The sequence below is a fragment of the Haliotis asinina genome, chromosome 15 (assembly GCF_037392515.1).
Source record: "Haliotis asinina isolate JCU_RB_2024 chromosome 15, JCU_Hal_asi_v2, whole genome shotgun sequence".
Lineage (NCBI taxonomy): Eukaryota > Metazoa > Mollusca > Gastropoda > Lepetellida > Haliotidae > Haliotis > Haliotis asinina.
Window position 1 is genome coordinate 5,237,850 of NC_090294.1, and position 16,602 is coordinate 5,254,451.

Below are 16,602 nucleotides of genomic sequence, written 5' to 3' on the forward strand. Positions count from 1 at the left end.
CATACCAAACTTAATAGCATAATGTTGCTGTTATGACAACCTCCATGGTCTCGTGGACAGATGGTCTCCCACAAGTTAGGAAGGAAGGCAGTCCAGGCCCTGGCTGCATCATACCAAACTTAATAGCATAATGTTGCTGTTATGACAACCTCCATGGTCTCGTGGACAGATGGTCTCCCACAAGTGAGGAAGGAAGGCAGTCCAGGCCCTGGCTGCATCATACCAAACTTAATAGCATAATGTTGCTGTTATGACAACCTCCATGGTCTCGTGGACAGATGGTCTCCCACAAGTGAGGAAGGAAGGCAGTCCAGGCCCTGGCTGCATCATACCAAACTTAATAGCATAATGTTGCTGTTATGACAACCTCCATGGTCTCGTGGACAGATGGTCTCCCACAAGTGAGGAAGGAAGGCAGTCCAGGCCCTGGCTGCATCATACCAAACTTAATAGCATAATGTTGCTGTTATGACAACCTCCATGGTCTCGTGGACAGATGGTCTCCCACAAGTGAGGAAGGAAGGCAGTCCAGGCCCTGGCTGCATCATACCAAACTTAATAGCATAATGTTGCTGTTATGACAACCTCCATGGTCTCGTGGACAGATGGTCTCCCACAAGTGAGGAAGGAAGGCAGTCCAGGCCCTGGCTGCATCATACCAAACTTATGAGTGTGTGAGTGAGTTCATTTTGATACTGTCCTAGCAATATTCTAGCTATATGGTGTCTGTCTGTATATAATCAGATCTGGACCTGACAATCCAGGGATAAGCAGCATGAATATCAATCTATGCAGTTGGGATACGATGATATGTGTCAAGGCAGTCAGCAAGCCAGACCACTGGATCCCGCTGGCCGCCTCTTATGACAAGCATGGGTTACTGAAGACCAGTTCTAACTCATACCTTCATAGATAACCAAACATATGAAAGGACTGTACCTGTTTCAACCCTGAGTGGGACTCAGTACTAAGGGGATACATTAGTCAGTAAACTGTGGCTACTAAGTCCAGGGTCTAGATTGTTTAAGCTGTTGTTGCTTGTGACTATTTTAGTGCTAAAATAGCTCTGAACATTTAGGCCCTAGTAAAAGACAACACAGAGACAGACAAACAGATGTAAGACAAACAAACACATACACTCACACACAGGGGAGTCCATATAGAGGCGCAGTGATCTTGAAGATGGCATGAGGCTACACCTAAATCACCTCACCTCAGTGACTGCCTTACATTATGGCTGTATCTTAAATACCTGCTTACAATGGGTAATGTATGGAACACACAGCAAGAGTTGTATATTCCCCAGGGAGTTGAGATTGATAATGCTATGCTGCCGTTGATATTGATATCAACTGATCGAGGGAAAAATACTAGCGGCTTGAGGATGTACCAGTTGCGTGGATGTGATAAAATATTCAATAAAAATGAACAATATAGAAACTTTACCCATTGGGTGAAACGTTTTCGAAGCACTCGTAAAATCTACGCGACGTCCGTGCAAATACCGACTCGTATTTGTGGATGTGGTAACCCTGTTGGTGACGGATTGCATTGCGTCTAGCTCACATCCGAATTAGTCGAAATGAATAACACTAGACTTCCCCAGACAGTGTTACCATTGATTATTTATAACACAGGAATAATAGCGATTGTGCGCAGACCGTGCTGATATCACCCACTCGAGTGGTAATATAGATATTACGATACTGGTGTGAATATTATCTCCCTCGACTTAATATGAACTGAGAACTGGCATAGTGTTTGTAAAACATCATGAAGCAAACTTCCATACCAGCCCAATATATGAACTGGATGCGTTTCAGCGAGATGAGAAAGGCGCGTGTTGTTATCCCACCGAAACAGACATTTTAGTCTACACTACATTTTATTTACACGAGTATATTCTACCATTTCACACAATGCGATATTAATAGTTATTACGTACTTAGCAATAGTATATACGTATGTTCACTTCCGTTACAAACAGAGGTTCAGGCATAAAGGTCAAACGAAACACGGTGCCAGACTACTTTGTCACGTTATAATTGTTAAAATAATATTAACGTTGATAATCACATCAATAGCTGATTATTCCGAGGGTACCGTGAAGCAACATGTCTTATATTTCCGGGATTTGAGCATACACCATCAGTCATTGACCTAATCGACAGCACTCAAAGTTAGCCTTCTAAACCAATCAGCCACAGCGGCTTCCACACTCAACAGCCATTACATATAGACCGTTCAGAAGCGGCTCTGGTCAAAACGGATAACCAGAACAAGCATAAAAAACTGTCACCGGTAAGGAGTTCGTAACATCAGCATATGTCGTGTAATCATTTCCCCCGTACCATTTGGGGAACCCATACAGATCTTACACTTTGTCTTTCCCACAAACTATGAAGACGAATATATACCACGTGATGCTGCAACATAGCACCTTGATGCTCTTTTGATAGAGTAGACGTTTCATGAAACAATAAACTGAATTAAAGATGCATATATGCCAGGTTTATATCTGAATAAAATATCTTATTATCCTTGTGAAATATTCAGTAACATGTGCTCATGTACACACGAAACTTCAAAGCCTAACTCGGAACAATTGTTACTACCGAGATGAAGGACAGATTGAAAGGGACACGCGTGTTATTGTTAGCATGAAGACACAAGGCCACATGTTGAATACAAATATACGAATGTCGGTTATCTCCAGTATGATATTATAAACCAGTATGTTTTATACAGCGCCATTAACAATCAAACATATTTAGATGAAAATGGAAATATCTGATTTGGTTATTTGGAATAATAGGAATATTAGAAAAACGCTAGTCTCAGCTTTCACGTGTTTCAACGAGCAACTCATTCTTCATACTGTGTACTATGTAGCCTCGATACGTCATGACATGTGAGAAGCCCATATCTGATGTAACCCGACCTGATATTGCTGGAATATTGTTCATAACGTCGTACAATCAAGCATCATGCTAGTATATGCACTATATGTCTACAATCCCCTGACTGTCATTGCTTACAAGATGCTAGTCTCCCCTGTTAATCACCACTGTCATGTACATAGTCTATCAGACATTCTGAACGAGCTCAGCAAGTTTGCCACTTCTCATCAATTACTGTTTATATTTATGTCTCAGTCAGCGTGACCCTGGCCATGTAAGCCTATAGGTCCAGAGATACAGTTTCATCCTTAGCTTGATTGTGGTCAGTTTACCCAGACCGGGGACCAACACCACAATCTCACAAAATTTATTTATTCTTGTATACTATCTGATTGTACATGACAAACTATACAAGTGTCGACTGGAAGTGGTCACTGATCATGGTCATCTCTCTCTCTCTATCTCTCTCTCTCATGGGTGTCGTTAAGTCGTCACTCTCTCACTCACTCACTCACTCACGCCGACACGCTCAAATCCAGGTTGGTAACATCACAGTACATTAACACCTCGTGTTTAAAAAGTGGTTAAGTCGTCACTCACTCATGTACTCGCTCACTCATGTATGTATTCACGCATGCAGACACCGATTCACTCACTCACTCATATCCAGCGTCGTGGGACATCAACGCCCCCTGTTTACAATGCAATGGCTTGTTGTACACATGTAAAGTAAATGTTATAACACTTCATGTCTGCATTTATTGGTTCTTATCAATAGTACCAGAGTGGATGTCTGTAGCAATCCCGTTTTACACTTCTGTTTCCGTGACGACGACATACACGTTTGCGAAGATGTTGTCTCATGGGGTGTTTTCATTTTGATAACAGCAGGATTCAAGTTAATGAAAAAAAACATAATTTAGTTACTCTCCATCTCTTATGGCGCGATATGAGTGTACGAGTGTAGATTTTCTAGATCGGTGCTGCAAGCCAAGACCTACTACTAGTTCAGTTACTCACCTAGTAGGTCGGAGTATTATTTCAGTATCAATGTACTATTTACATACTTTGAACAAGTGCAACATCTATTTCCAGTTTGATCGTAAATACATGCCAAAACACAAACACATTGGCGGCTCTAAAGTTGGGTGTAGAGATACACTCACTTTTGTCTTCAAAGTTTTATAAAATTATCGAGTTTGGACATGACAACCCAGGGACTGAGAACACAAGCATCATTCCATGCAAACAGGATACGCTGAAATGCTTAAACGACGCCACTGAGCAAGATCAACCGGCCCCCCTGGACATACATAGGTTGCCGAAGACGTGTCCTTACCCGGATGTTCATTAGGAGCGTACAGTTGTGACCATCATCTGAATGACTTTTGTAACATAGTGCATTATCTTATTCAAATAGTTAACGTTGTAACTTTCATTCAGCTTTGATTAATAAAATTCATAGAAATGAAAACCTTAAAGAAACTATTTTATGAATTAATTTTATGAATTTTATGACATCGTCGCCCATCATTTCTGTTGTAGGACACGTTTAACACGTTGGATACCATAACACGTGTGTGTTATATTTTGGCAGAACTTCGTTTTCCGTCATCATTCAGAACTTAATGCATGTGCGTATCTACTTGTCTATGCCGAACCTGCTTCAGAAAGGTAGACCACATGCTCGGTTTCGTATTTAGGCTAAAATGTGTGAAACTTGTTTGTTAGAATATTGTTAAACACCGCGTAGAAACCTCAAATGACCCAAACGATGTTCAGTGTGGTTTAGCATGTTTCTATGTATCTATTTTGACATGTAGCATTTGCTGCAGTGTTTTCAAAAGGTAAACACATGACCTACCTTTGCATGTGTTTGTGTCACCTTTCTGTGACACCTGGTGTCATTCTGAATTGATAATGAGTCCTTAGAACTTTGATGATTAAATGTCTTCCTAACGCTTATGTTTATTTACATGCTGTTGTGAATATACTCGTAGTCAGTAATTTAGGCAAATACATGGTCGATTTGTGTTTGCAAATGCTGTTGACTAACGCCTGTTTCTTGATTCTTATGATGGTGAAGAATATCGCTAATGAAAGATGATGCATCTGTTACCAGCAGCCCAGATACATTCCCCCAAATACAATAATTAAACAAGACAAAACTGTGTCCAGGGACACGGATGCCCCCACTGGTGTAGGAAGTGTTCCCTCCACTGTGTGTGCTACGGTGATTAATTCCTACTAAACGAGTTCAATAAACATCTATGCAACAATGAGGTGCACACCTTTGAGTCCCAGTCAAACACATGTATAAGCCTAATCGGTTCTGATGACCAGCTTTTGTGGAGGAGTGGATCGATTTAATCTCCTATTTCACTTTCATCAGGGAGAAATCCCTCAAATTTAAGTTCAAATGTCTCTAAACATATAAAAAAACTATATAATACAAAAACAAAATATAAGACGCACACATTTAGCTGAATGAGTTTTGTGCAGTGTTTTTTGGGAAGAAGTCAATAAAGTACACTCCCTGTTGTATGGGACGAACAGGACGGATAGAACCAAATTCAACTTAGTTCAAAAGTCTGCAGAGGAGACAAAATTAAGGAACTGGATCAACAAGGTACGAGATGCACAAGTCCCAATGAAACACAATCGAAGCTCAATCAATTCTGTTGAGCAGCTTTTGTGGAGAAGTGGGTAGACCTCACCCCTATAATACTATATTCAGAGAGAAATTCAACAAAATTTATGCAAGTTCAAACGGCATTAAAATTGGAAAAATATATACATGTAAAATACAAAATCAAAATATGAGTTAGACCGTTAGAGTCGATATAAAGCACATGTGTAATCTAAATGAATTCCATAGAGTAGTTTTTGAGAAGTGGATAACGTACATTCCATGTTTCGAAAGGACCGACGGACGGACACGGATGGTAACCTTATATGCCGAAAATTTGAAATGCTTGCTACCTCTGAGAACAACATCAAAGCACTTAGTCCAGTGGATAGTGGTATAATTAAGCATTTTCATGTTACAAGCATGAAAATTGGCAGATATGTTGCTTATACTACAAAAATAAGATACAGATAGGGAGGCATTGAAAATTGAAGATGGCTGCCATTTTTCAAGATGGCCACCATTTTCCATTCAGAATTACACCGTCAGACACTTAGATTCAATGTAAATTCCACAATTTTCATACAGTATGCACGAATTAAGCCACATATGATGCTTGCACTACAACAATAATACGCAGATGGGGAGGCATTGAAAATTCAAGATGACCGCCACGTTTCAACTGTAAAATGTATACGTATATTTAGTATCTACCTGCAAAGACAAAACCTGATACGGTTAAATCGATATGTGTATAGGTAAAGTGCTCGACTTGCGTTCATGTGGAAGTTAACTCAGAAAGTTTACCGGAAATATATATTTGTTGACTTTATCACTAGTTTCGATGTTTTGTATGTCGTGACTGGCGAGACCAACACAGCACTGGTGAGTGTGTGAGTGAGTGAGTGAGTGAGTGAGTGAGTGAGTGAGTGACAGTCAGCAATATTCCAGTTATAAGGTGGCGGTGTGTAAGTAATCGAGTCTGGACCAGACAATCAACAGCATCGATCGACGGAAGTGGGATACGATGACATGCGTCAACCAAGTGAGCGAACCTGAACATCCCTTTAGTCGCCTCTTACGACAAACGCAGTCGCCTTTTATGGCAAGCATGGGTTGCTGATGGCTTATTCTACCCCGGAACTTCACTTGTCACAAAATGTTGAAGTCTTACGAACGAGAAAGAGTGTAAGTAGCAATATTTCAGCTATTTCACGGCGGGTGACGCCAGAAATGGGCTTCACACATTGTACTCTTGCAGGGAATCAAACTCGGGACTTCGACGTGACGAGCGAACACCAACGCCCTGAAGTCTGAAAAAGATCAAGATGTTAAGGAATAATGAGGAACAATAAATGATATGATGAAAAACAAAATTCCCTTGAATGATGAGGAAATGACGATGAAATTAAAGTGTAATATAGAACGTTAATGCATTGTGGTATGGTGAAAAACAATAATAACGAAAGCTTCGGATTTAAAACGAGTTTATCCGGAGTGAATATCCTGGGTCTCATAACTGAATCGGTTCAGTGGGTTGACAGTGATGCTGGATGCTTAACAGACAGGGACTGAAGGTTACTGATATACAACCTTAACATTCCGTGCATACTGAAGATATTCCTCTTCTCTACCACGACTATCCTTTCCACTGGTCACATATATTTCGGACTCAACTTGACAATTTCAAGATTACATGGCCCCGAGTGATGCAATAGTCTCTAATATGTATAACACCGACTCATTAGCCTGACGGAAATTCGTGGATGTAGAATGTAATCAATTTAGTAGTCATAGATGATATAATAATGAGGCTGTGAGGATGCCTTCTGGGCACACACCGTCAGCGACTATTGTTGCAGGTGACATCAGACAGACACACACCTCCAGCTGAGCGTTAACGGGGTCGTTGTACTCTAGCAATCCGAAACTGACCGGTGAGTTGTCTTTGAATTACACGAATGCCGCTTTTTTACTCTTGGATAATGACTGGACACGGATCACGTTTTCAACAGTTACCAAATGACAATTAATCTGTATTTTAAGGGGGGAAAATAGCCTCTATACAGCCAACCAGCATGTAGATTATGTACATGCAGATATGACAGAAAATATACATGTCTGAAAACTATTATTTTACCCATTGTGATTAATTTTGACAACTGCTGGCATTACATTTGTGGCTACTTATAGATGTACAATTGATTGTAAAATTAATTCAAAGTGTCCATTTCTGGGATTCACAGACATTAAAAACTGTTCACATTGATAATTAATGGAGAATCATCTTCACCGATTTCCGAACTGTTGAACAAACTGAATTGTTTGAACGAAAATTATTAATCGACGCATTCTTCAGTCTTTAAGAAAAATGTTCACTATCCATGTATCTGTGTAGGTTGTTGATGCAACGACGGGGCCACTTGACATGAAGTTAGTGCATAGGGTGGTGCTGTGGAATACGAGTTGATCATTGATTTTTCTGAAAGCTGACAATTTTGTGCCTAAAACCCGTTGTTGAATGGATAACTTACTTCATACAGAAATAAAAAATATTTTATAATTTTGTTTATAAATATTATACTGTAAGAGTGTAGACTATTTACCTTGCATATCAAATCTATACCTTATAAATGTATGTATTGACTGTATAATATTTATAGCATTCGGTTCATGTTACCATTTTCATTAACGCGTCATGAAAGAAAGTACAATTAATTTCGTTAAAGCGCAGTACAACAGTTGACAATACACATGCTGTGAATATCATTTCCAAAAGCGTCTGCTATGAATTACCTCCCTTTAGGTCAATGGGCGGAACTGACCGAGCAACTGCTTCCGGTTTTGTTTCCGCAAAAACATGGCTGATGGTGGTGGATGGATAAAGTTGACTGTGTGGTTGTTAGCAGTTCTTGTAGCGATGTGCAAAGCAAGTAGCCCCAAAACATCAACGGTAACTGCAATACTGTCAACGCATGCCGGCAACAGAGATGCCAGCGGCACTCTCACAGTGACTATTTACGAAAACACCTCAATCCGACTCATTGGCACTAACTTCACCAATTCCACAGAGATTTCTTTCACAACAGAAAAACTGCTTCCTACGGATGAAGGGTCCACGTGTGAAAGCTCTAAAAAGACGAAGTCTTTCATTGTCAGTAAATTGATATCGGATACAGTTGCAGAATTCAATGTTTCGTTAGAAGACGTAAATATTGCTCGGAATGAAAAGTATTACTACTTGTGTTTGAAAGAACAATCGCAATGGACCAAACAAGGGAATGATCCCTGGTTGCGGATAGCAGTCTTGCCGAAGGAGGAAAAAGTTTTCTTGCTACCGCTATGGATCCAGATAATATGCTTAACTATTTTATTGTGTCTCTCTGGCCTTTTCAGTGGACTCAATCTTGGATTGATGGCTTTGGATCAAACTGAACTAAAAATTATTGAAAAGTGTGGTTCTCCCAGTGAGAAAAAATATGCCCGCGTTATTGTTCCCCTGAGGAAACGAGGTAATTTCTTGTTGTGTACATTGTTGTTAGGTAACGTGCTCGTGAACAACACCTTGACAATTCTTATGGATGATCTCTCCAACGGACTTATTGCTGTCATTATGTCCACTATTGCAATTGTTGTTTTTGGAGAAATTATTCCACAGGCAATTTGTTCAAGACATGGACTAGCAATTGGTGCGAGGACTAGATGGATCACGTTGTTTTTCATGATAATAACGTTTCCATTATCATTCCCAATCAGTCTTATTCTTGATAAAATTCTTGGTGAGGAAATTGGTCAGGTGTACAACAAAGAAAAATTACAAGAGTTAATACGAATGACTGCTGATTCCAAAGTTATTCAAAATGAGGAAGCAAATATCATTGCAGGAGCATTACAGCTTTCCAACAAAAAGGTTGAAGATGTGATGACTAAAATTGAAGATGTGTACATGTTGGATATCAACACAGTTTTAGATTTTGACACAATGTCTGAAATCATGAACCATGGTTACACAAGAATACCTGTTTATGATGGAGAGAAAAGTCACATTGTGAACCTGCTTAACACAAAGGATTTGACTTTAATTGATCCCGATGACAAGACTCCCCTGGGAACTGTGTGTAAATTCTACGATCATCGTCCCTTGTTTGTTGACAGTGACATCAAACTAGACTCCATGTTGCAAGACTTTCTCCAAGGTAAGATTTTTATAAACTGTTTCCTATTTGAAGTTGTTAAATATCCCTAAAACAAAAGTTACCTGTACTACTATCTTTGATTTTATCTGTACAGCGAAAGGTGCATCCAAAGGTGGATGAATCTGGATCAGTGGGGTAATAATCATGATAACATACACATTATCAAAATATTCAGTAATTTCCAGCATTGGTGGAGCTGTAGAATATTGATTAACAAGAGTCTGTTTTGTGCGTCATTGTTGGCTAATTTGTTATTCATTCAAATAATGAAAGAAAATACTTGGAAATACTTGGTGATAACTAGTTGCTTTGCTTGTCCAAGTAAAAACCTTGACTGGCACATTATTGTGATAATGTTCCCAGTTTATCATGAATATCTTAGGTGTAAACTACGTCTGTGACATTTCCATTTGAGCAAAATGGTTTACATTCACCTGCAAATAAAGAAAGTAGTTTACAAAAGCCATAGGTCCTGCAGGTAGTCAGACTGGTTTACACATGCTAAAGCCCTCATAGATAGAAGGATTGCTTTACCATGGCTTTATCTACTGCAGATTTGCACATTGGTTTACTGTGAGTATATCACCTGCAGATACACAGATTGGTTTGCCATGGATGTATCACCTGCAGATTGGTAAATGAGTATATCACCTGCAGATTGGTTTGCCATGGCTTTATCTACTGCAAATAGGCACATTGGTTTACCGTGAGTATATCACCTGCAGATACACAGGTTTGCCATGGATGTATCACCTGCAGATTGGTAAATGAGTATATCACCTGCAGATTGGTTTGCCATGAGTATATCACCTGCAGATTGGCAGATTGGTTATCACCTGCAGATTGGTAAATTGGTTTACGATGAGTATATCACTGCAGACTGGTTTACCATTGGTATATTACCTGCAGATAAGCAGATTGGTTTGCCATGAGTATATCACCTGCAGATTGGCAGATTGGTTTACCAGGGCTCTATCACCTGCAGATTGGCAGATTGGTTAACCGGGGCTCTATAACCTCCTCAGACGTTAATCACTGGAATGTCCTTTCCAGAGTTGATTACTACAGACTGCTGTCAAAGAGTACAGTGGTAATTAAACAATAAATAAACCAAACATTTTGCTATCAAGGTAGCAGTACAGGAGATATTGAGGAGGATGTTGACAGCAGAATTTGTGTTGCTCTTTTGCCATATTTTCGGAAATATACTGGACAAAAATAGTTAGGGATATTGGTAAATTTTGAACGCCTGGAAAATGATGTATTTATTGATTGACATACTGGTAAAATATCAATCATGAAAATAACAATATCCCAAACTTATTTTGTCCAGTATATGTTAATCCCTCGACTGTGTGTCAGTACCGGAACTGCTTTATTTTCCCTGCTGCCAAGCCCTTCCTGCAATGCTAGGGCCTTAAATGAGGCAAGTTGATAAACAAAATTCATGTTTGTTATTGTTTCAAGTTCAGATATGCTTATGTCTGTGCAAAGTACTTAAGTCAGAGGTTGTATGGGTAGGGCTGTAAAGATGCATCAAACTATCGATATATTGCAAGTGTTCTGTCAGTGCAATAGTTGGTCGTAATAGGCTGTCACAGTAGTTGTTTCGCCTTCAGTAGTCACCCCTAAGTAGTGGTGTGTGTTCATTTTAACCAGTTGTGCACTTAATGAACCCTTTCATGACATGCTGTAAGTTCATAACCCAATTAACAGGGGGCGCTATGCAAGTACCTATGTGACAGTGTATTCAGGAAGCTGTTGATGGAGCACACACCTGTATTTCACTCTCAACTGCTGTTAAATTGCAGTCTGAATTATTAGCTTGGAGCACTTGTGTTTTTATAGCACCTTGTGAGGTTTATTTAGCTATTAACAGTGCATATGTTTATTATAGCACCTTATAAGGTAGCTTTACGCTGCATGTGGGTATTATAATTTCCAGCACCTTGTAAGGTAGTTTTACCCTGCATGTAGGTATTATAATTCATAGCACCTTGTAAGGTAGCTTTACCCTGCATGTAGGTATTATAATTCATAGCACCTTGTAAGGTAACTTTACCCTGCATGTAGGTATTATAATTCATAGCAACTTGTAAGGTAGCGTTACCTTGCATATGGGTATTATTTGTAGCACCTAATGAGGTATCTTTAACTTGCATGTAGGTATTATAATTCACAGCACCTTGTAAGGAGCTTTACCCTGCATATGGGTATTATTATTGAGAATACCTTGTGAGGTAACTTTACCTTGCATATGGGTATTATAATTCATAGCCCCTTGTAAGGTAGCTTTACTGTGCAAATAGGCATTATAGCACCTTGTAAGGTAGCTTTAATGTGCATATGGGTATTACAGCACCTTGTAAGGTAGCTTTACTGTGCATATGGGTGTTATAGCACCTCATGAGGTATTGTTTCCCATGCATATATGTATTGTAGAACCCCGTGTAAAGTAGCTGATATCATATATGCACTAATAAGTGTGTTATGGCAGCTTGTGGGATAATTGTGTCAAAGCAGTTGGTTTGGGGGAATAAGTTTTTGAATGAACATTTAATTTCAAAAGCTAATTGCTTTATCCAGAACATGTGCATTGCATTTGTCTCAAATGAGATACCTGTGATTGGGTATAAGATGGTTATCCTATTGCATTTTCCATTGAGTGTGGGTCATTCTCACTGTGCTATGCAACCATGTCTTTCATTGATTTAGTTTGTAATTGTGACTTATCTAATTCAGGTGACATTGGGTATTTTCCCATAATCCAGAGTTGATAAAGTTTGGTGGTTTCAGAAACATGACCAACATGGCCACAACCATCACTATGTGCTGACCTGACACACATGGTTCATGTATGCAGATATAACTGCCAGTATATATCTGCTCGTATGTACTGCAAGTCACTGACCTCATGTTATCATTCCATACCAACAACTGTATGGACAATCAACCCTTGTATATGGGAAAATGCAAATAAGTTTTATCATAGTTGCAATGTTCTCAATCTGTTGCCATAATGATCACAGCACTATAATCAGACATTTCAACTTTTAGCGGTGTATATCTTTGTTAAACTACTAGATTGTAGCTTTTACAGTATGCATATGTATCATAGCACCTTAAGGGTTATATGCAGCTTTTAGCAATTCATATGTGTATGATACTGATAGCGCTATGTTGTGGAATTCAACTATAACAGTGTATATCATTGTTATACTACTTTGGATATTGAGTTATTAACTGTAGACATGTCATAGCTCCTTGTGGGGTGTGTGAACTTGTAGCAGTGAAGTTATTAATATTTGTGACATCCTAGATATACTGACACTACTGTTGATATTATCGTGCAATGATGAATAAGGATCTCAAGGTGTGGATGGTATGGCCTCTGGATATAATCATGAAGCAATAATTTATGCAAATATTGATATTAGTCACTATCACTACATGCGATACATTTGGATTTGGATGTAAGGAAAATATAAATATTGAATATTAGTTTCATCATTTACCCGAAGGTTGGGGTGTTCAATTTAATACAATAGACACTCTTACTTTGGGCTAAATCTTAGTGAGCCTAAAATGAAGTGTAAGCTTTATGTTACCATGGTTACTCTAATATTGGTGAAATCAAAGGAATTTATCAAACATTGTAGACATAGGTCTTGTCTTACTGAGAGATGTGTCTTAGAGATGTATTTTTATTGCTTTCAAATGGAGTCTTTCTCTGTGCTATTTACAGATCATGTTGAAATTGATGCTCTATATTTATGTTTTCCTAATATCTGAATGCTAGTATATCAATAATGATTAATAATGACGTTTTGCTTAAACTATTACTCCTAGAAAATATATACAAAGTCCCATGAGTGCTGGCCTTGTCAGTTTGTCAACCGGCAGTGGTGGGTTCAATGTCAAACGTCAAGCTTCATAGGTTCAGTATTGAATACCACTGTTGCCCTTTGTTGAATCAAACAATCAAAGTCTGTTTACAGGAAAAGATGGCAAACTCCCAAAATATTTTGTATTTGTCTGTGGGAGAGTCACGTCATTGATGAAGGAGCTTGAGTAGTGACATTAGTTGTGATAAAATGTTAGCACACTACAGGCTTGTTCACTTGGTCCTAATTTACAGAAGCATACATACTCTGTGTGTGAAAAATAGCAAGCTTTTGAACTAAATCAGCTGTTAACATAAACAGTTGTAAAAGTACCATGTGTTTGGATGTTGTCAGGTGAACATCCGGGTTAGAATTGATCTTCAGCAAGCCATGTTTGTTGTCATAAGAGTGACTAACGTGAAAGGGTGGTCAGGCTCGATGACTTGGTTGACACATGTCATCTTATCCCAGTTTTGTAGATAAATGCTCATGGTTTTATCACTGGATTGTCTAGTCCAGACTTGATTATATGCAAACCACAGCCATATGACTGGAATATTGCTGAGTGCGGCGTAAAACTTTAATCAACCTCACTCACTTATATCTGACTGGCAGCTGGAGACACTATGGGATACGTGAATTCCGTGTAAGGGGCTGACCTGTATTTGACATACTGGCATGAAGCTTGTATTGTGTCAGAAAGGCATGAATGTAGATTCAGTAACACAGTATATATTCAGTGATATAAATTACATTCTTATTACTTATGATAGGATGCACAGTTATCAGCTATAATGAGGAAAGAACACATTTATTTGCCAACTTTATGAATATCTACAGGTGCCCATACCTTTGTGACCACCTACAAGTGTGCTTTCCTTTGTGAACACCTATAAGTGTGCATGCTTTTTGAACAGTTCAGTGAGTACATGCCTTTGTGAAAACCTGGTGTTCATAATATCGTTGTTGTGAACACCCACAGTCTAGTACAGGTGTGCATGCTCTTGTGAACACCTACAGGTGTACATACCATGTACAGATATTTTTGGACAGTTACATGAGCACATGCCTTTGTGAACACCTTCAGGTGGGCATGCCTTTGTGAACACCTACCATGTATATATATCTTTGTGAACAGTTACATGAACACATACCTTTATGGACACCTACAGGTGTAACAGGTGTACATACCCTTTTGAAAATATGCAGGTGTTCATGCATTTGTGAGGAATGACATACAAGCCAACATACCTATGTTGTCAACTTCAGGTATATAACACAAGAATGCAAATTGTATCCCTTACAGCAGGGTGTAGGTAACAACTGAGAAAAAGTGAATTTTTAATTGCAATTTGTCAAGTTGCAATAGCAGTACTTCTAAATATGTTAAATATAATTATTTGACATCAGGTGACTGAACTGTAACTATGGTGTAGTTAATATTGCACAGCAAATGTCTTCAATCCTGACCTAAAGGAGACACTCCTTATCACTAGTCTACTGAGAGTCTGACAAGCCCTCAGGAAACCGTTAACCTGATGGTTTGAACAAACAGGCTAATTCCTATAACTGGGGATGTTTGATGAAACACTGTATCATTACTTCGAAGTAGTGTTTTCATCAAAACCGTTGCAACAGTGTGCTTCTTTCTGTGTCTATCATGGCAGATTTCCAGTTCTACTTTTGGAATTGAGTATTGACAGAGAAGTTATTTCACATGAACACGACATGGTGAAAATGACTGATGTTAAATATGGGAGCGGTATCTAGGATGGCCTAGAACCTATCCCATATGACTTGTCTGGGGGATATATGTGTATTGGAGTAGCATGCATACTTTCATTAGCCAACGTTGCTGAATGTTGCCACATGTTCTAGATAGGTGGGTACACACACCGCCTAATTCCATCAGCATTAATAATTCATCTTTTTGACGTAATGGAATCAGTTGTCCCTGGCATGCTGTTGGTGGATTTGTTCGCCGGCCTGCTTGTCAGTTTCTGAATATTTTCAGCAGTTAGACAGGAATGGGAAAGATAGTAAATGTTTTTCTTTGTGTCATACACAGCTGTCTTTGTGTTCTGTGTCATCAGCTGGGAGTCAGGCCAGGCCATAGTTTGCAAATTTTGTTAGCCAGTTGGGCTAGCTGTGCCTGAAAGTTACAAGCCTACAAAATAATTCACTAGCCCAGATTTGAATGTCAACATAGGTTCACCATCAGTTTCCTAATATGATGAACATATTTATCCGGCTATAGTCTTGCATGATTTAAAGATGAATTATAACTGAACAAGTCGGAGAGAGTGTTTTTACTTACCCACTAGCCAGTCAAGCCAGTGACTGGAGATGTACTGGCCTGACTGGATTTAAACAAGCCAGTGACTGGAGATGTACTGGCCTGACTGGATTTGAACAAGCCAGTGACTGGAGATGTACTGGCCTGACTGGATTGTAACAAGCCAGTGGCTGGAGATGTACTGGCCTGACTGGATTTGAACAGGCCAGTGACTGGAGATGTACTGGCCTGACTGGATTTGAACAAGCCAGTGGCTATTTCACTCACTGAGTCAGGCCATTAGTGATTGACAGCATGAACAACACACCATGTTCTTAGAGCCTGATGATGTATCAGGGTTGTCAGAGGCTGGCATAGACAGAGCTAGAGGTGTGTAGGGCTTAGCACACTGCCCTATGCCCTGAAAATTTAATAAATAACAATTGAAAATGCGTGAAAATGAACTGTACACACACACAGACACACAGACACACACATACACATACACATACACAGACACAGACACACACAGACACAGACAGACACAGACACACACAGACAGACAGACACAGACACACACACATGCCCATATTCCCAAATTTCATCTAATTCTGGGAATTAAAATGTTCCAAGTATACGTTCTAGTAGTGTCTTTCGTTATGGCAATGGTGAATTGACTTGTATTTATATCTGGACTCCTCGATAAAAAAAGTTGTAA

General features: G+C 39.2%; 1 protein-coding gene across 1 annotated transcript in view; it reads left to right on the forward strand.

Moving 5' to 3' along the window:
• The first annotated feature begins 7,406 nt into the window (after window positions 1-7,406).
• Window positions 7,407-16,602, forward strand: part of LOC137265337 (metal transporter CNNM4-like) — a 72,503-nt gene continuing 63,307 nt past the window's right edge. Inside the window, exons 1-2 of the mRNA XM_067800716.1 lie at window positions 7,407-7,466; window positions 8,336-9,725. Of these exons, the coding sequence (XP_067656817.1) occupies window positions 8,390-9,725 (1,336 nt within the window). The 5' untranslated portion in view covers window positions 7,407-7,466; window positions 8,336-8,389. The remainder of the gene's footprint in view (window positions 7,467-8,335; window positions 9,726-16,602) is intronic.